Below are 21,047 nucleotides of genomic sequence, written 5' to 3'. Positions count from 1 at the left end.
GGAGACTTCTAGAAGAAAGCGGTAAATCAGTCTTTTCTGTACTCTCAGTCAAACAGCTGTCCGTTTGAGGATCATATAAGCCTGAGATTATCTTCAGAGGAAACAGATGTTGTACGGTAGAGAGATCTTCTCACACTCTTGGCTCTTTAATAAAGACAGAACCCACTTCTTTTGCGTCGAACAGAAGTCGAGGCAGCCTTCCTGTTTGTTCCTTCCACCTAAAGGGTCTTGTTTCTAAATGGGCATTTTCCTAGAAGGAACAGACGGTCACAGCAGAGGTCAAAGGTGTCTTATTTCGGGAAGCATCGAATACAGAGGAGAACAATAGCAGCCATGGCACACTGCCTTCTGGGAGTGTGTGAAGGTCATATCTAAAGGTCATTATCACTATTAAAAAAAAAAAAATACAATCTGATTTCTTGGTTTCAATAAGCAACAGACAGATTTACCGCTGTACCACTGAATTTTCATGGACAAGATCCAGTCTCAGGAATCCATGTGATCAGGAATTTTCAGTGAGGCATAATAGTTGACTCACACAGTTTTCACAACAGACCGACTGAAATTTGCTTGGTTGCTATTGACAGACAATGAATAAGTTTTTGCTTGTGAAATTTCACAGAAATTTTGCTAACGTGGCAAATTGTGAAAGCAAACCTGAACTCCTGGTGTTAGTGTGAATGATGCATCAGCTTATATTATTTCAAAGAAAAAAATCCTTCATCAAAATATAACAACTCGCTTTGACACAACGTTTCTTTTCTGCTAAAATCATTGGAGTTTTCTCAGATATCCGCTTTTTAAAATGTCATTATAAATGTAAATTAGGTTGTTCATGCCATTTCTTTTTAAATTAACAAACAAATATTTCTACTTCCCAACTCTACAGAATGTAAAGTCAAAATATGCCTATTGTTTATGAACAATTTAAGGAACACACTACATTTCTGAAGCAGACACTTCAGTAAAAATCAAATTAGTATTTATAGTAGTTATAGAGTTATATTTGGAAATGCAACATGACTGACATTGCAGGTCACATGATAACTGCAACATGGTGAATGTAGTAATCTGAATTATAGTACTACGATGAAACAAAAAAAAGTGTTGTGGTACTTTAATTCAGTAAGGATGCATTCAAGTAATCAAAACTGACTGTAATATATTTATATATATTTTTTTTTTGCATTAGTTTTCACACAACTACTAAGCTGTTTTCAACATTGATAAATATTTATTGAGCAGAAAATCAGCATATTAGACAGATTTCTGAAGGGTCATGTGACACTGAAGACTGGAGTAATGACGCTAAAAATTCAGCTTTGATCACAGGAATAGATTACATTTTAAAATGCATTCGAACAGAAAACAATTATTTTAAATTGGTAGAATACTTAGAATATTAAGAAGCTATTTTTTTGTCCGGTGCACTACATACTCTAACAGAACACAAAATTCAGACATAAGTAATGTGAAAACAGCCCAAAATGGGCAGGAGATGGTGTAGAATCAAATTAAGGGTAGGCTTAAAACAGTCAAACGTTCTGCAAGTGTTTGCACACACATACACACACACACACACATCCTCACTCACGGCTGTCACCAGCTGGTCCAGGTGGTGATGGCATATTAGCACTAATGAATATGGAAAAAAACTTGAATTAATGAGCTGCGTATGAAAAGAAGACCCTGAATTCTCACTAATACTCTAGTACACTATGTACATCACACATTTTCACAGTTTGAGAGAGGTGAACGATGTTAAATTCGGAAGCCAGAAAAGCAAAGACAAAAAGAATGACAACATCTGCATCTTAATTGGAACATGTCAACACTTTTAAATGTAAAACAGAGCCTGTTGTTTAACAGGCTCTCTCCAGCCCTTCCAGACAGGGCAGTTACTGTGGCCTCAAGCAAAGGGGTCAAAGGTGCCTGGACAGACATCTGCCACAACAATGACTCAGACTGTCTGACACAACAGAGCAGCGCAGATTTACAGCACACATGTTTGAAAAGCCTCTACTTCTCCTTTCTGCTCTGCTTGCTTAACTCCGGGTTTCAATGGCTGATTGTGGAGCGCTGGGCAAAACAAAGAACAAAAGAACCCTAAACCGGTGGCAATGATTTTTTCATCATCACTTAAACGTCAGCCTTTGTTTGACCAACAGCCTGAATCATGCGAGTCAGCAAATATAGAGGCACAACATCAGCAGAATGAGCAAATGTGAGATATGCATGTGTGCCTAACAGATATTTAAAATCGCAGGCCATCTGCTAGCAGCAATGCAATAAATTAATTGATTAATTTATCATTTGATATTGCTAACTCCAACAGACTGCTAAAAATGTGTGTGTAAACAATTTATAGATGCAAACAATTTATTTTATGAGCATTATATATATATATATATATATATATATATATATATATATATATATATATAAATATATATATATATATATATAATAAAATCAAGCTCTCAAGCTTCTAACAGCTGGAGTGAGTGTAAGATATAGTAGACTTCACACTGAACTAAGCTTCTTTGGGTGGTTTGTTTCACCCAGAGAAAGCCTGTCAGATCAGAGATGGATCCAGCAGTTAACCTGCAGCCGTTGCAAAACACGCCACTGGCATAACACAATGGAAACTTGCAAACTTGCAGAGACGCATTCGTCTTAACACCACATCGAGGAGGAGATGGTGTGTGCAAGTCGAGGAGAAGAAACCATCATATCACATCAGAGGGCTCCAGTCACCCTCTCCACTGGAGGTGACAGTACAGTACGCTTCGGCCTTACAAAGTCACAGCTATGTCTTCAACATTATCGAAGAAAGCTTGTTTCCTGTCACAGATGCTAAATGAGATCTATTCCAAGGTCTATACAATGTCTACGGTCTCCTCTTTTAACAAGAACTGTTATCTTAATCTACTATCTCTGACAATAAAAAGTAATAAAAAGCCTGTTTAGAATGAGTGGTTAGGTATTTCAAGTCACATGCTTGTGTTTGCTTGTGTAAAGCCACTCAAGAGGTGCTTCTCATAGCAAACAGCTCACGCCAAGTAAACAAATACTTGTAGGTAACCGACTGGTGTCCGTGGTGTAAAACGTCATCCGGATTAACTGGATTTAAAGGGACAAACGAGTTTGTCAGACACCGGGCCATTAAGAGGTCTTAGCGCCTGTTTATGGTGAAGTGCACTCGAGAAGAGAACCGAATGCTAGAGAAAATTAACTTTCCACTCAACAGGGAGAAAGTGTGGGAACTGCTGGATGCTGTACATGAGCAAACAAGGAAAGTTAAACAGGTTGTTGAATTTAGAAGATTTACAAACCAGACTTCTTAGGTAAATATACCAGGAAAATGATGTGGCTTCGGTTGAAGGTGCTCGTATTCACACTTTGTGAACAAGCGTCCTGGTCGCCTTCAGTCAACAATGCACTTTTGTTTAAAGAAATAAATTCACCCATTATTGCTTATTTACTCACCTTCACATTGGTCTAACCAGTATGATTTTTTTTTACCAACAAAACATGAATTTGTGGGGAATATCTGCGCACTCCTTTGAATATATTGACACTGGAGTGATGACGAGCTGTCAAGATTCAAAATAAAGTGCAGGAAATGGCCTGTGTGACTTGTGCACTATATTCCAAGTACACCAGAATTTAAAGGGATAGTTCAAGCACAGCTTTAAACCGAAAATAAATATGCTGGACCCCAATGACTTTTGCTGTAGGATTAAAAAAGCTTTTTCAAAAGAATACAATGTTTTACAATGTCTTCAGTCACGTGACCGGTTCAAAGACCTGGAGGGCAAAAAACATCTTCAGAACGGCAGCACACGCCTGTCAGTTTTTCATCTGATTCAACACTGCAAATATTTAGATCACCCCTCAAAACAATAAGTGAAGGTATGTGAACAAAATTCAAGTTTTGGCAATTTGCTATCCATATTAGGCACCCGCGGCAATATTTCACTTAATTTTGACTTATTTGCGTTTTACTACATTACTACTTAATGCAAACTGCATAAAAAATAACTGGCAAAGAAATTAACATTACGTAGAAAATAATCAATAGGAAATATCCACATCTTTCACATAATTTTTCCATAAAAGGTCATACCATTCTTGACAATTATCCGACAACAAATGAGACTGAATCCAATTAAATCATCAGACAGACATTACGTTAATCTAAGACCATTTTCCTCGAATCACAGTGGCAATGAAAGCTTGCTTCTGTTTTCCTGCAACATTGCACAAAACAGCAAAAATAAATCACCTAACACCAAGACAACCAAACAACAGCCAAACCAAAAAGCAAAGCCATGGTGATGTCAATGAGTTGAGCTTCATGAGCTTCATCAGGAGAGTTTTTATATATCCCTGGGAACAAAATCATCTAGATGTTTTCTTAATGAAAACTCCCGTCTCTATGGAACAAACTGACCAACCAACGCCGGCTTGAACGCTGGGATAAACTCACAGAAGACAATGGCACAGCAGTGAGCCAAAACAAACACTGATTCTGCCCCTGACGTTTGATGACCCAGACTTCCTCAGTCACTTCGTAGCTTCATCGCTGATATCAGAGAGAGCGGAGTGCAACTGACAAATAGGTTAATTAAATCATACCCACAGGAATGTATGAGAGAAATGAGAAAATAAGAGTCTGAAGACAGACCTCAGGCGCCCCGAGAGTTCAGAATTCTTCAGGATCAGGGTGGTGATAAGACGAAACCCACCTGCACTGCAGAATCTGATCCCAAAACCCCAATGTGATGTTGATGAAAGGCAGAGCAGAAGTACCATCTAAAGCACAAGAAGCCAGCATAACTGGGTTTGGGGGTTTGGGAGCGAGTCTAGCTTTTCCAAACAACAGATCATATGAAACACAGTCTGCTGGAAAAGACGTGTCTGGTATCAAACCATTCTATTTTCAGCATTGTTTCTGGCTGGCTCAGATAGACATCACTGAGGATCCTGATAAGGCTGATGACTGAATCTTTCAGGCATCAGAAAATCATTTTGATGATTAAACCCCCAATACCAAGCCGGGAATTTCAAAAATAGCCTAATGCCCGGCTGTGTGAGTGGAGTAAGACATTTAAGGCAAAACATGACACTTGAAAGCAAAAATGAACACGGCAGTAGATGAGGCAAGACATTTCAACGTGTTTAAATCACACTGGGTTTCTACAGCTGCACACCACACCATACATCTGATACTTCTCACATAATTAAGGTGAACCTGGTCTAGAAAGCAAAAAATCAAGGGTCCAAACTCCATTTATTTACCACAGGCCTTCTGTTTTATTACATTTGCAGACTTTGCCTTTTTGATTAACTCCACAGACATATTGTGTATTAGGCCAGTTTCACACAAACATATGGCCGTTTCGATTCTAAAATGTGGAAAAAGATGATGGAGTTACACATTTCAGAAAATTTTGATGAATAAAATCAAAAGCAGGGCTGTACACTTCAAATTCAAAGTTTAATAGATGGTGAACGTTAAATCAAAAAAAGTCTGCATTTCCTGCGTGGCCATTATTTTATTTGATAAAAAAAAATCAGATACACCTAAACCTTTAACTTGAAGAAATTATGACAAGAATATATTAATATTGTACAACTCAACATTAAGGAACAATAGAATTTTCTTAGAAATTTTTTTATTTAAAAGGCTGTTGTACAAGTCTGTTGTACAAGTCTTATTGTATTGCTAAACCTGAAATAGCTTGTTCATTTTATTGGATATTTCAGAATATTAAGCTGTATTAAGCATTTATTTGATCACCTTTGTGAATAATAGTTTTCGTGAGGTCCTCACAAATATGCAATAAAAGCTCATGGGGGTCTTCAAACCCGTACTCAGCTAGCATCCTGGCTACGCTCACATGTCAAGCAGAGAAACAATGTATGCCTGGCCAAGTGCAGCAAAAAGGCCGAAAACAGACCCCATAAAAGGTCCCCATAGGGGTGCGTAAGCTTCAAAGGGACAAATGTTAAAGAGCAACACCTGGCATGCTCAGCTTTGTGGTGACTTGTTGCCTTGGTGACGGACCCTCCTGTCTGATACTCGAATAACCAGCAGATGACGCAGGATGCTCATTTTAAATTATGAGAATGAGATTACGCCAAAATTTCCCCATAGATCACCGTGCGGGACATTCAACATAAACAAGACTGCAGTCGAGAGCGCAGAACAAATTCTAGCACGCTTGAAGGGCTCCTAGGTTTCAAGAGCTTCAGAGAATTCTTCTTCAGTTGCGTAAAAAGGAAGTTATGAAAGACAAATCCCCAAGATTTGATCTGAAATGTGGCAACACTATTTGTCATCTGAGGTCAAAACAACACGGCCTGAAATTAACTTTGGGAAAACCAATTTAAGCTGTGTCAAATCTGTCAGTTCCTCCTGGCCCTTCATGCTTCCTTCAATTTCGAATTAAATTTCACTTGTCTTGCGAATGCAATGTGGCGTATGAGAAAATATACCTGTCAAATACCTCTTCTCTCCAAAACAAGAGCAAAAGTTCTCCTACTTCACTGGTGTTTAGTTAAGGACCCTGGGCCTGTTCATCCTACGTTCACACAGACTATACTGGCCAGCCGGTGTATCAGTGTACAGCGTTTAATTACGATTGTGTGATTTTCTCAGCTGATGCCCCCCAGACCAAGGAAGTTGCCGGGGTTAAGACACAGCTGAGATGATTTTCTGTGGAAGAGTCTCAAGCCCCCAAAACCCAGACGGCACGCGGAAATCCCTAATCACTTCACCACAGCTGTTATTATGGACAACTAATCACGTAGAAATTAAATATTAAGCATTCTAATCACTTCTAGGAACGCGTGGATGACCCTTACCGCACCTATTTTTAGGGATCATTTTGGATTATGCATCAATGCAAAGTCTCTCTGAAGAAGGGATAACAGTCTGTGAAGACGTAAACGACACTCACATGAGGTATAAAATTAAAAGCCTTTGTTGGAATAAGGATATTATATTAAAAACCACAATCAAGCGGGCATCATCAGGATGTGCTTATGAGCCAATGATAAGTTTAGGTAAATTCTTTGGCACTCAAGTTCAAAAGTGTGGCGCCACACCCGGCAAAGCCTCCTTAAAATCAGGGTGGTGGTAAAGCTGGTGATCTACTGCATGAAAGCCAATGAGTGATGGCCAATGAGGCCAAAAACGTCAATACACAGTTGTGAACTGAATTCCGTCATTGTGCTCCAGTCAATGCTGATGCAGAAGGAATGATGCCGTATTATTCGCCGCATGGATTTTGCATGCATTTGCAATAAATGCATGCAATAATTATGGGCTGCTCGTAAGGAGGGTTTCCCACACCACAGTCCAATGATATACAAACACATTCTCTTCATAATAATAATAATAATAACAACAAAACAGGGCTACCCTACTTAATATAATGGTATTTAAACAAATATTAACATGAACCAGAAGAACTGGAAACCCCAGTCATATGTTTACATGCTGCTATGACAATAAAGGACCTTTGTGTAAATGTTTTGGAGTAATATGTAAATTTGTACAAAAAAACTAAAAACAGCAGCATCACACACACACACACACACACACACACACACACATATCCATGATATGTATATCATTCACATCTTTACACATATGTAGTGAATTACACATATGTATACATATATATACATAAACATATATACATATATAATTTAACAATGCACGCACTAAACCTGCCATGCGTCTGTGCCATACCCTGCACGCGCAACACTATTGCCAAATAAGATCCGACTGTATCTCCGTCTATGGGAGGTACATGCAAGCATTTCCAAGGAGAGACATTGAAGCTGAAAGTCTGTCTTCCCAGCACTCCGCCGTTACTCGTAACGTTGTAAATAAATAGGATGGTTAATTGATTCATCAAATACGATGAACGCCGCTCGGAAACGACGAGTAACCGTCGCCCATTTCACGTCAACAAGCTGAACGTTATGCTAGGTAGTCCTCTGGAGATTGTACCTACCCGTTATGTTGATATGCAGTCGTGTGGATGAGGAGGATCCGCTGCTCTTTTGCTCTGGTGTCCGTATAGTGGGAAGCGCTGGAGATGAAGAACACCTTCGCCAAGTGTAAACGCTTCGTCCTTCGGCTTCCCTTTCCTGTTAAACAGTAACTCCTGGTTTTCGTGCCTACCGGTCAGCACATAGCAAATGCAAAGGGTTTGTGATCAGGGGATCACCGTGATTCAAGAGTGCAGCCGCAGAATTAAGGACTAGTGTGTCTATCTACTGTAGGGACGCGGATCTGGTATCATATGAAGACGCCGTGCGCATACGGGTGCTCTGCTACAGCTTCTGCGCTTGGGGGCGGGGCTAGTGTGCATTATTCATGAGGGGGGGGGTATACGTCTGCCTCGCGTTCTCCGCAAGCTACGCTTTGGATTAAAGCTGTAATGCAGAATAATTAATCATAGATAAATGCTGGCCGTGTTTCAATATTTTCTACAGCTTAGTTATTTGTAGAGTTTCTAAAATATATAAATAATTAAGAAATGTAGATCTAAATCTTAAATCTTAAAAAAAAAAAACTGCAGTTTGTTTTTTGTTATTTATTTATTTATCTTACGTTATTGAAATAATTATGAGAAGGCATACATCTAAATATAGTTATTCTGGAGTTCTCTTAACTACCTTAAGTAAAAGAAACATATTTACAATTGGGGCCGTGGTATGAATTAATGTGTCAACTATTTTTGGTTTGTTTAGTCATTGATCCTATCTGATCTTCTGTTGCTCAAACGTGCCTACAGGCATCAAGGCCCTTCTGGTGTTAATACCAACCTATACATCATTACTCATGTTTTCCACTTTATATCTGACACTTAACATTTAAGCATGAAAAGGGTATTAATGGATTATAGACTAGCCTATAATTCATGACACTTTCTGAATATCTAAGGGCTGAGAGTTGTAAATAACTGAGCGAGAACAGGCTACTGTATAAAATGTGCTTTATTTAAGATCTGTTTTCTAGTAATTATTTTGATCAAAGGATAAAACAAAGAATTAGCATTTTTTTCCTCAGTAAAATGCTGCCTCTGAGGGCATAAGGCCATACATGGATTTAATTAATTTGCACTTTATACCTTTTTAAGAAACTCTCTATGCCAACGAACCCAGAAAAACAAAGCTTGTGTAGTTTGCCTTCAGACATCACTGTGACTCACAAAAGTGAAAATTCACACGTTTCACACGTGAATGTATCATTCATTTAAACAGACAGAAAGCAAACAATAAAAGTGTTTGCATACAATAAACCACAAACACAGGCCTTTAAGAACCGTCAGAATCATAATGTGATTGTCACTGATGTGATTCGGATTAAAGATGGAAAATCAGACCTACTGCACACATCTAGCCGCTTTGAAGAATACACATCTTAGATGGCTCTGGCACGGTGAGACGAGGCCTGTCGGATGCACTGGACAAAGCATTAACAAAGAAACAGCCTAATGCGGAATAGATTAGATTTCCAGTTGCTTAGTGCCAACACTTAATTGAGTAAAAGTCTAACTGCTCTGATTGATATGTCAACTGGATGGGTTTGCTGGCAGAATCTCTGAGACGTTACACACGCTGGAATGGCTGCTTAATGGAAGCAAATTTAATGCAGAAAACAAAATGTTTCCGATCAGATTTCCTCATTTTGACCACCTCAGACATGTCATGGACTTGGACTACCAACGCAGTCAGGTCTTACATTTTTTTTACCCATTTTGTCATATGTCGTATCATAAACAATGTGAATTATTCACCAGTACTTAGAAATGCAGCTGGTTTAAATCCTTAACCATAACTATGAGCAACAATAACAGTGATGGTTGTCTTCACAAGCACCAATAAATTACCGTTTAATTTAAAATAGTAGCTTAAAGCCCAGCCATCTGGACATATAAAACAACATTAAACTTCCTAAATAAGACAGATGTCTTTTAGAGGCTTGTTCGTGTAATAGTTTAAGTGCAATGTTTTATTGGAAACAATAAGGAAATGTTACCATGTCTCCTTAAGTGTTTGTGGTTGTTATGGCTATTAAAGCGAACTATAATTGTAAGTAAAATGTAAATGTAATGTAAAATGGGCTGATAGCGATGCTCTTTGAAAAGATTTTTACCCCATTCATATTGAGTCTCATATTGAGTTTCGAGTTTCATAGTCAGACTCTCCCTGAAGTACGGCATCGTTTTTGCCAATAGATTATGAATCAAAGGGCAAGTATATAGTGAAAATTGTGAATCCGATAGCTGGCAAATGTGTATCTAAACTGCTGGAAAAATCCTCTTGTTGCCGTAAAAGCATCTCCTGACATTAGAGGATAAAGCGTGCCAAGAACCGTGCAATCATTTCTCTGCACAGACTCATTCCGTAAATGCTGCTAAAATGCTTTTATGGCAGATTCAGAGAAAGTGAAACCAGCCTCTGCTTCACACTGTATTACCTCCATGATTAGACTGTCCAGATTTTGCAAATGAAACTCAAAACTCCCAGGAGGCCCCATCCACGCAGCCAAAACTATCTGCCAACGTCTCGAAGACAACTGTTCCATCAACGTCTGCAGAGGTAGATATTAGGTAACAGACGAACCATTTCCCATTTATAGAAATGGGGCTTTATGAGATCATTGAGCTCCAATCGAAAGGCTGGCTCTGCTGGATGCACGTTTGACGAATGAGACAGCTCTTCATAAGCTTTCACAAGCAATCGCTTATCAATAAATCCTCAAGGCTACATCAAAGCGAGATCTCCCATGTTCAGACTCCACAACAGAGCTGCCCGGGCCTGCGGTGAGCTGCTTCGTACAATTAAACGAACAAACAAAGTTAGGGTGTGTCGCCACATTTGTGCTTTTCATCAACATTGAGATTATACGTTGCAGTCGACCAAAGCTCCTTATTAAACTCACAAAGGTCTGTGATTTTCAAGCTCCTTAGTCCCACGGGTGGCAAAAGCAGGCCGGTGCAATAATCTAAATTGAATTTCCTTTACGCAAGGCTGCATGTTGCATGCTACTTCCTCCACCCTGGAGTATAATCTCACTGGATGTCTATCTGTTAATCTGACCCTGAGTTTACTTTTAGGACAAAAATTAGACACTACAGGCTAAATATTCATTGTTTTTTTTTAATAAACAGTGACTACTTTGCCTACTTTGCTTAACATTTTAAAATTAAAAAAAAATTGTATTTATTTATTTCTCCTTTTTTTGTTTACAAAGAAAAACTACATATACTTAAAAATAATTAAAATGATAAATAGGCACAACGCATTTACTAAAATTAAATACAATTAAAATTAAAATTAAAATCTAATTTGAAATGCTAAAAAACAGCAATAGCATAGTCAGCAGAAATAAAGTATATATTTTATTTATAAACATTTCACACCAGATTTATATAACATTTTAATTTCTTAATATGGTGAAATTTTTGGACTGTTGTTGTAACAGAGCCAATGAGCCAAAAGAAGGGTAGATCCAAATGCAAGCCTTTATTTATAGACATGGTCAAGAAAAGAAGCAGGGTCTAAACGGAAGTAAACAGGTATGATGAAGACACAAATCCAACGATTAGCAAACAGTATCCAAATGGGCTAGGCAAGAGGGGTAATCTGAAAACACGAGCAATAATCCAGACAAATCTGAAGTACACAGGCGAGAATCAAAACACGGGAAAACAAACAAGGCAAGACTATAACTAGACTATGAAAACTAAACTAAACTGGTTCTGTAATGTAGCTATCAAAAGGTGACTGATAAATGGTGAAACAATACTCAGCATTGAACAATGAGTTGGGAACTGCTATTTATGGTGTGAGACTGATAAAATGAAGGAGAGAGTGTGATGAGTGCAATCAGGTGTGTGTCGTCAGTGCATGGGAATTGAATTTTCGGAGCGAATTTTATTAAAATTCAATGTTCTTCTTCCACTTGTTTCTTTCTAATTAATTTTGAGCAATTGAAAATTGTCTCTACAACATATTCAGTGTAGTTTTTGTGCCTTAGGGTACTGCTCCAGTGACAGCTTTGTGCCACTTTTCTAGTGTATTCACCTGTGGTGTCTAAACCTAAAAGGAAAAAAAGAGGAATTGGTTCCACTTTTTGGTGCCAAAACAGAAGCTGGCTAAATCTCATGGGATTATTCAAGTCAAGAGCTTTTGGATTACAAATGTAATTAGGCTGCTTTGAATTTAGATTTAGTAAATGTGATTTGGGACGTAAGTTTTTCTTCCATGCCAAAACATTAACTAACTATCCATAAAGCAAGACAACAAACATCCTTCATCTTCTACAGCGTCCTTACATCTGCCTTGTTCTCCAGAATTCCTCCGGCTCTCCTGGTAATTAGTGAAGGTGATGTGATGAGGGGGGCATGGGACAAGAAAGGCAGTGAGGGGAAAGAAGAGGAGGATGGGGAAGCTGAGAAATGTCACTCGCAGTTCTTTGTGGGTGCCAGAGATAGGAGGCTTACCGGCCGCTCCAGGCAGCTTTGCTCCCGATGGCCTTGCAGCAATGTGCTGCGATTGCACTGTGCCATTGACTCCTACTTAATCGCTTTTTCTGGATCTGCCACGTCTGCTTACAGCAGCCGGCGTGACTCCCGACAGTGAGCACGAGAGATCAATACAATGTGGGAGATGGCTATTACTGAGCGTTATTGCATCCTAGCAGCTGGCAATTCTTTGTTTCCTTTAAGAGAGAGATGTGCACTGTATCTTTTTTCAATCATATTGCCAGATATTGAAGAGTGACAGACAATATAATTTGAACACAGAAGCAAACAGTTCTCATAAGTTAACGTACCGCTTGCAGAATCTGCAAAGTGTTAACAGATAAAAATAAAATAAAAAATAAAAATAAAAAGATGATTGGTGTAAATTCAGTATTCAACATTTTGGTGATTCTTCAAGGGTGTGTTATTTTATGATCATAACTGTATGCATATAGAAATGCATACAGTAAAACATATACAGAAGCAGACTATATTATATAAATATACATACAGAATATAAAGTGTGTGTGAGAGAGAGAAATAGAGAAAAAGTAATTATATACCAAAATATCAATAGTAGACTTACATATAAACATGCAAATACATTTTAGACACATATGCATGCGATATATATTATATGAAAGTAACAGTAACATGTGTCCAACACAAATGGAGTAGTGGGCCGTCATATTACTGTGGAACCCAAGAAGCAGATGCTCGTTCAGTTCTTTGCTTAAGGTTCTTATCTCAGTCATGATATTAAAGCAGGAAGAGAGCACTGGTCATTTAAAATCTAAAATCTCTGCTGGCAAAAACATTAGAACCTGCAACCTTCAAGCACCTGCAACCACCATTAGCTCATGCCATATAGTTTTGTATTTACATATATACAGTATAGCAAAGCATATGTAAAGAGAGAGTAGTGTAGTGTATATATATATATATATATTATATGACGAAAGTCCCAAGCACAATTCACATCGCACTGGCAACCAGTGAGGAACACCTGGCTGCACCCATAACCACACCTGCGGTTCCTTGAGTGGGGGCTTTATAAGCTGCGTAAGCAATGCTACAGGGAAAGCCTTGCCTCCATGACATTGAGCATTGACGCCACATTCTTATCTTCCCCTAGAGAGCAGTGTGTGACTGACAGCCCACAAAGGAGCACAGCACGGACCCACTGCACCGGAGAGGAAGAGAGCACCCACAGCACCAGAGCACCCACTGAATTGTCGCTGTTTCTTCACCTTGTAAATAAATCCACCCTCCGGCTCTACTTGTCATGAGATTCTTCACCCCCAGTGACACTGGTGGAAGATGCGGGCAAGTCATTGAAGAATCACCGGCAAGTGATTTCCTTCACCTTTTTTTGTGTGTCTACAGTACAGTTCACAGACTAAGCACTCCTTCCCCACATTCCTGGCCCGCACAGTGTTATCTCCCACCTGTGCAGCCTGATATTTCCACATGTGGTATTATAAGCCCCGTCTGCCAGCCCAGGCTGCCAAACTCACCCGACTCACCGGTCTTGCGCAGCATTGGCTGCTGAAAGGGGCTTCATCAACCAGCCAGGTAGCGGAACATGTGGTGGTGGACCGTTTTTCCCAGGCCGTCCATCGATCTCACCAGGCAGTCGGCATTCGGAACCCAACTAGAGGAGGTGAAAGTGAATGAGAAATTGTTTTTGGGCCCTCACGTCCTGACCCCCCTGCATGGAGTAAAAAACCTTCTTGCTCATTACGTGGAAGGACACACAACAAGTCCAAGCTCGTAGAGTAGCCATCACAGCTGCTCCTAGTACCAGGCCTGTGGAAGGGAGGGTCTTGAAGGATTTACTGGTACCTGTGTTAATCAGGAGAGACTGGCCTTGGTTCGACCTAGCTGTACCCTGAGGCTTGTCTGCAGGCTATTGAGGAGGATGTCCAAGATCAAATGTTCAAATGTTCCAACCATCACTCAGCCCATGGTCCAGCCCAATCGTAATGGTCCCGAAACCGGAATGGCACCCCCCACTTCTGCAATGACTCCGTCAGCTCAATGAAGTCTCAGAGTTCGAGGTGTACTCCGTGCCTTGGGAGGACAAATTACTTGACCGACTGGGAAGGGCCCAGTGTTTTTCGACCCTGAAACCTTACTAAAGGCTACTGGCAGGTACCGCTCTCTGAAACACCAAAACCTAAAATGGCTTTTTTCACCCCTAGTGGCCACTGGCAGAAAACATACCCTTCCCTTCAGCCTCCACGGGGCACCTGCCATGTTCCAGTGGATGATGGACATCGTGTTGCAGCCCCACCAGGTGTATGACGTTGCCTACCAAGACGATGTGGTCATCCACTCTGAGGTATGGGAAGAGCATCTGGAATGGCTGTGGAGGATGCTTTCAGAGCTCTGGAGGTCTGGATTCACCGCCAACCCTCGTAAATGCCACCTAGCACTCTCTGAAGCAAAGTACCTGGGTTTCTTAGGGTTGGCGGGCTTTTATTGTTGCTTTATCTCTAATTTCTCCTTTTTAACGTCCAGTATCTGACCAGGAAGAGGCAGAAAGAGAAATTACTGTGGACCCCAGCAGCAGAGGAGGCCTTCCAGGATAAGATGGCTCTAACATCGGAAACCAGTTCTCCAAGCCCGGACTTGAGCTGACCCTTTCTGCTGCAGACAGATGCCTCTGACACGGGACTGGGCACCATCCAGGAAGGAGAGTAGCATCTGATCCTGTACATCAGCAGGTAGCTGACCTCAGCCGAGAGAAACCTGGAGCTGCTGGTAAAAAATGACAGTCCTGGAGCTGCTGCTAAAAAAATGCTACAAATTTCACAATTAATAACAAATACATTTTCACAATTAACAAAACATTATATTTTGAGCTACAAAGATGGAAATTGTATTTTCTCATAAAATGTTTTCCAATACTTTTTTAACATATATATCCACATCCATATTTTATATATACAAACTCACACAACACACACAACAGTTATATTATTATATATATAGATTGTGTATATGAACATACCTGTATGTATCCTGTTATTACAACAGTCACTATATAGACAAACACACATTTACTGACCTGTAACACAGCACTCTCTGTGAATTCTATATAAAAGCTGTGCATATGTGCAAGTGTCTGCGGAGCCGATTAGGAAAGGTTCTTGTGTGATACACCTCGCATGGCAACAAGGCGGCTTAACGACTGGTTGCTAAGGACCAAATCAGAGGCGAGCCCCCCTGAAGAGATTCTGTGCCAAAAAGAAGGAATTCCCCCCGTGGCAGCGCTAGAAAATGCCACTGCTGGGTTACCATGGTGACCACATGGAGTCAATGAAGGAGAGAATGGGGCCACATGTGTCTTTTAAAGGGTGGCAGATTGTCAGATTGGAGATGTTGTGGAGGAGAACGCTGTGAAACACATCAAGTCTGGATTAACCCACAGTATTCACAGGCAGTGTCATAGCTGGCAGTCTCTTTGTGACAAATGGTGCCGTTTTGCCCCTAACCGACTTAATTAATTTTAAATTAGTGACAAATGTGGAATAGAGCAGATGGAAGAAAAACCTTTTAAATGTTTAATCAATATGCTTTCAGAAAGCATAAAATTGATACAAAGGTAGTGTATATGTATGTATATAAATTTAGCTTAAGTACCTGTTCCTAAATGCATGCAAATGATTTGTAAAAGCATCAGGTCTGATATTTTTAACTGTTTATTAACATGTCAGCTGACCCCAACATGCATATACTACCCACTACAAGTATGGACATGGTAAAAGGCCATATTTTTGAGGAATGTTTGAGGAACATATGCTTTCATTAGCATTTTTGCTAAATTAATGCAGCAGGTATAAAAACGAGGCTGCAAGGGATAGACCTTCCATGCTTTCAGTGGCATCCACTGTTAAATAAATAAATAAAAAATTATATAATAAATATAAAAATTGTTTAAAGCTCCCAAATCACTTTTCATGTATGGAATTTTTTGTATACAAAATTTCTTGGAAAGACATTTTCATTTCAATTTCATCAGATGAACAATAACATAAAAAAAACCCTTTAAAACATAAAACAACAGTACAACCGACTGAAGAGATGTCTATCACATCCTCACTTTCATTCCTGTTAAAAATCAAAGATGGCACCAATGTGAATTAGTTATAGAATTCTATACGTTCACAGCAGTGTAATTTCAGTATTATTTATATATTATTATTATATTACAGCATTTTACCAAATCTTTGTTCAGTTTATATTTTCAGCTAACAGTTAGCTATTATTTAAATAAACAGTTTTTACATAGTTTTAGGTGTCGATGAGAAGACCAGTTAACAGATTTTAAAACCTCAGCCTTGCTTCCTCGCCACTTTTGTACAGCTAGAAAGTTTATTTTCAGTCAGAATGGATGTCTAATTTCATTTGCTAAATTCATCTACCTTTAAGTGAAAACAAGGGGAAGGGCCCCTCTCAGCCTCTGGGCCCTGTAGACTCCGCCCCTGCCTCTTCTCTGCAAGCAAACTAAAGATGGAAAGAGAGTCTTTACTGACCTCTAGTGGTCGTGTTGTGAAAACAAACCATCGATTTATAGTTTCGTTCTTCACAGATGTTTTTTTACGGCCCATATTTCTACACTGATGCAACAATACACTAAGGCATGACTTCATTACCCCCAGCCATTCCCTTCTGCTGAATAAATAGAAATTCTATTCATTTTTCTTCTTTATGGTTGTGCTTTGGCCAATAGGACTGTTTGAAACCATAAGCAGAGCAGCAAGAAGGCTCATTTCCAAACAAGGACATATTCAAGCTATTACATGATTTTATGGCCAACATCCCACCACACTGCTGTCAAACTGGATCATTAAACAGAGAGCGAACAATCTACAGGCAACCGAGTCCTAGTGTTGTCTTTGGATGGAGCTGGTTTTGCTCTTTGGCTCTCTTGCAGTATAAATACGTACTAGCTACACAATGCGATGATGACCTGAATCAACCTAGTTTAAGAACAATAGGTAGTAAAAATATCGCTCTCCTCATCCTATAATAGGAGAAGGGTCAGTACAGATGATGTTTTTGGACGGTGAGGCTGAGTCTGGGATGTATCTGGGGAATGCACGCAGTTATAAATAACAGCTGCTCGACACCAAGCAGAACATTCTTATATGGATTGAAAAAAAGTGGGATAAAAACAGCTGGATTCAAATAAATAGGTCTCTTTTAAACATGGAGCTTTTTTCTTTTACATATATGAAAGGTTACAGCATGATTGATACGAAAGTAATGCTATTTAAAAGAATAGTTCACCCCGCACACCTTCAGGGCATCCAAAATGAAGTTTCAGAACAGATGTGGAGAAATTTAACGTTACATCATTCGCTCAGCAGTGGATGCTCTGCGGTGAATGGGTGCCGTGAGAATGAGAGTCCAAACAGCTGATAAAAACATCACAATAAACCCCACCACTTCAGCCCATCAATGAACATCTTTTTAAACATTATTATGGATTATGGCCTGGTATTTTGGCAAGAAGCGACAGTCTTATTCTTTTTTCTGGTCAACCTTTAAGATTCTGCAATGTTCTACGTCACCAATCAAGCACATTTGTGACAAAAGTGAGGTATTCCTTCAAAGACATTTTAACTCTGCTTTATAAACTATACTGTTATGCTAATAACAATTTATATAATTTTTGAAAAATGTTTTATTCATTTTAAGGGGGAAAAAACATCTTATTAGTGGCCTCAATGTGACATATTCACACAGTTTAAAAGAACACTTGGGTGTTTGTGAATCATTTATTTGTACATTTGCAATAATCATGTTTCATCCAGGAATCAAGAATAAATTGTAAAAAACAAAAACAAAACAAAAAAAAAACAATAGGCACAATCTGCATGGCATCTGCATTCTTTTCAGCGTAATATAATACAACTTTTCTCTTTATCTAAATATATCTATATATAAATCTTCTCTCACTATGCAGTAGAACACACCTGCTGTCTAATCAAATGCAGATACTTTAAGGCAACAATTGTTCAAACTTCACAGTTTCTCAGTTGTCAATATTTTTATGTTTGTTTTTACATATTCATATATAACATATGTAACATCACTGCATAGGCCGAAGCATATAAATGGAGACTCCACACATCACGATTCATTATTGTCTTTATATACAGATTGTCTGTGGCATCTATTGGCAAATGCCTTGAAGAAAAGTGCGGCGTGTCAGTTGTTTGTTATTTTCTTCTTTTAATTAAGAAAACACGAGTTCATCTTCATTTCACAGTCGATTAACTAAGATACAAATAACAAAGGGGAAAGTATTAAGACAGAAAAGTTCAAATAAAGGAAACATTAGGCAGCCATAAGCTGAAAACATACCGTATGCTAATTTGTAACATAGAAAGGAACTAAATTCTTAAATAGTACCTACTAAAATGATAAGTAAATGTATAATTACAAATATACAATTCAGAGAATGGCAGTATGGACATGAAGTGAACTGAAGGCAGATTTCTTTAAGTGATTGTCCCTATTTGTTCTCTAAAATATGGTTTTAGATACTTTGGATTGATTGTTACCTCCAGAAATTCATTTATTCAGTCACTTTAGCATAATGCAAATGATCTAAATGAGATTCGACTGACAAGTGCATTTAAACATGCTTATTATTCTCATTTAAATATTAAAATAATTTCACCTAAGAAACCTAAGTGGGTTTAGCTATACAGTTTTTACAATTTGGATACTCAAAACATCTGCATTAAAATTTAGATCAATTTCAGGCATCTGATTTACATCATGAAAAAGGAAATAAAATTAATGTCAATACTGTGAGTCAGAAAAATATGTTGTACAAAAACATTATAGCAACAAGGTCACATATGCGCTGTAATAAACATTTTTACAATTTGCCAAATATGTACATGATACTGTTTATTTAAAAGCAAACCTACAGTGAGGCCTAAAAGTCTTTATAAGGATTGAATGTATTGGTTTGCATTGCATTTTTGCAAGAGACAAAATACAGTTGTTTACAGTACCAATTCTTTCAGGTATTTATGACAGCCTGGGAGTGAGAATAAAACAACTGACTGGTTGATCTATAACCGACAAAATTATAGAGAGCAACCACATGGGCTGCCTAATGACTGAAAACACATTTGCAATTAATACATTCAACCACTAGGGGTGCTATAGCTGCAAACGAGTGGGCATTTCTCCATACTGCCGTGCTGAGATCAACATCTCTAAACAAGTTTCATATATAAAGTCTGTCTCTTCAGAAAGCTCACTAGGTACGTAAATCATCCTTAGAATACTGAACAGAGGTATACTGGTTAAAAATATTCACATCACAGTCTGTGAAGGACACACACACACACACTCCTTTCCTGACATCACAAACATGTGCTCACACACATCGGAGGAAGCAATGGTGTCACTTCAGTCCATAAGGAGAGCGGTACGAAGGCCAAAGGGCTCCTCAGAAAACGAAATCACTGTCAGAATGATAAAAAGGAAGGTCAGTGCATGTCACATTCCTCTCTTGTGTGTTCTGTTAGCAGGGTAAAGAACAAACCAAAATGGGCTAGGAATGTACAGAAAGGTAGCAATCAATAAAAGCAAATAGAAGGTATCACTCACAATTCTGGTATAATCAGAGGCAAAGGTCACTCCTTTACTGGTCCTTTCTTGTGACCCGCTGCTGCTGCCGCTCACCGAGTTCTTACGCATGATACCTGAAAGTGTGTTTGTGGAAATTACATTACACTTATATATAAGTTACTGCCATTTGAGCAGTAATCTATAAGCGATAAATTGGTACATTAGAAACATTACTAAAAGTCATACTTTTTATGAGAAATGAATGCACACAGCAACTCACTCCAAGGACCATAATGTGCACTGCTATTACTTTAAGTGCGTGCTAGATAATGAACTAAATCTTAAAACGTGGAAATAACAAAACAATAAAATGTCATCCAATAAAAAGTACAAATAAAATTTCGCAGAGGAAATGTTTTCTTCTTGTAATATTATTCACAAGAAACCTTCAAAAAGAACTGATATCCTCGTATTTTTTACTTTTGTCAATAACTTCATTTTGACAGTTTCCACGATCCAATCAATTCCAAACGCAAACATTTAAATCCCTACCTAGAAATACAGTATTATGTTGTTTGGTTGTTATGTTTTATCCCTTTTTTTAAACAAAGTAGGTTGTGAACAGATTTCGAAGTTGAAATATTCAGTAAAATATTTGAAGCTTCTCCTGTGGTACCTGTAGGGGGCAGCATGTCCAGTCTCTGCAGGCTGTTGCGGCGAGAGCTTGGGTACCCTCCGCTTTTAGACAGACGACGCTGGCGACTGGACAACATGGCTGCTGGAGACACAATTCCTGGAGGGGGCACTTTACCCATGCGTTTGTAGAGCTCCTCGATCTCTTGTTTTTGAGAGGCCTGGAGAGCCTGAACCTCTTGCACATGTCTG

The 21,047-nt window shown here is 38.8% G+C and overlaps 1 protein-coding gene and 1 long non-coding RNA gene across 4 annotated transcripts in view; both read right to left on the bottom strand.

Moving 5' to 3' along the window:
* LOC122341843 overlaps nt 1-8,362 on the bottom strand; it is a 54,050-nt gene extending 45,688 nt beyond the window's left edge. The window contains exon 1 of the long non-coding RNA XR_006250495.1: nt 8,034-8,362. This is a non-coding gene — a long non-coding RNA (uncharacterized LOC122341843). The remainder of the gene's footprint in view (nt 1-8,033) is intronic.
* A 9,970-nt stretch (nt 8,363-18,332) lies between these two features.
* Nucleotides 18,333-21,047, bottom strand: part of wnk4b (WNK lysine deficient protein kinase 4b) — a 49,403-nt gene continuing 46,688 nt past the window's right edge. For 2 of the 3 annotated variants that reach the window (XM_043229362.1, XM_043229374.1), the window contains 3 exons: nt 20,839-21,044; nt 20,202-20,296; nt 18,333-20,056 (listed from right to left, as the gene is read on the bottom strand). In XM_043229362.1, the coding sequence (XP_043085297.1) occupies nt 20,054-20,056; nt 20,202-20,296; nt 20,839-21,044 (304 nt within the window). In that variant the 3' untranslated portion in view covers nt 18,333-20,053. The remainder of the gene's footprint in view (nt 20,057-20,201; nt 20,297-20,838; nt 21,045-21,047) is intronic. The other variant, XR_006248300.1, reaches the window with a different exon arrangement.

The sequence above is a fragment of the Puntigrus tetrazona genome, chromosome 3 (genome assembly GCF_018831695.1).
Source record: "Puntigrus tetrazona isolate hp1 chromosome 3, ASM1883169v1, whole genome shotgun sequence".
Lineage (NCBI taxonomy): Eukaryota > Metazoa > Chordata > Actinopteri > Cypriniformes > Cyprinidae > Puntigrus > Puntigrus tetrazona.
Note: the sequence above shows the minus strand (reverse complement) of the source record. Positions and strands in the feature narration are given on the sequence as shown.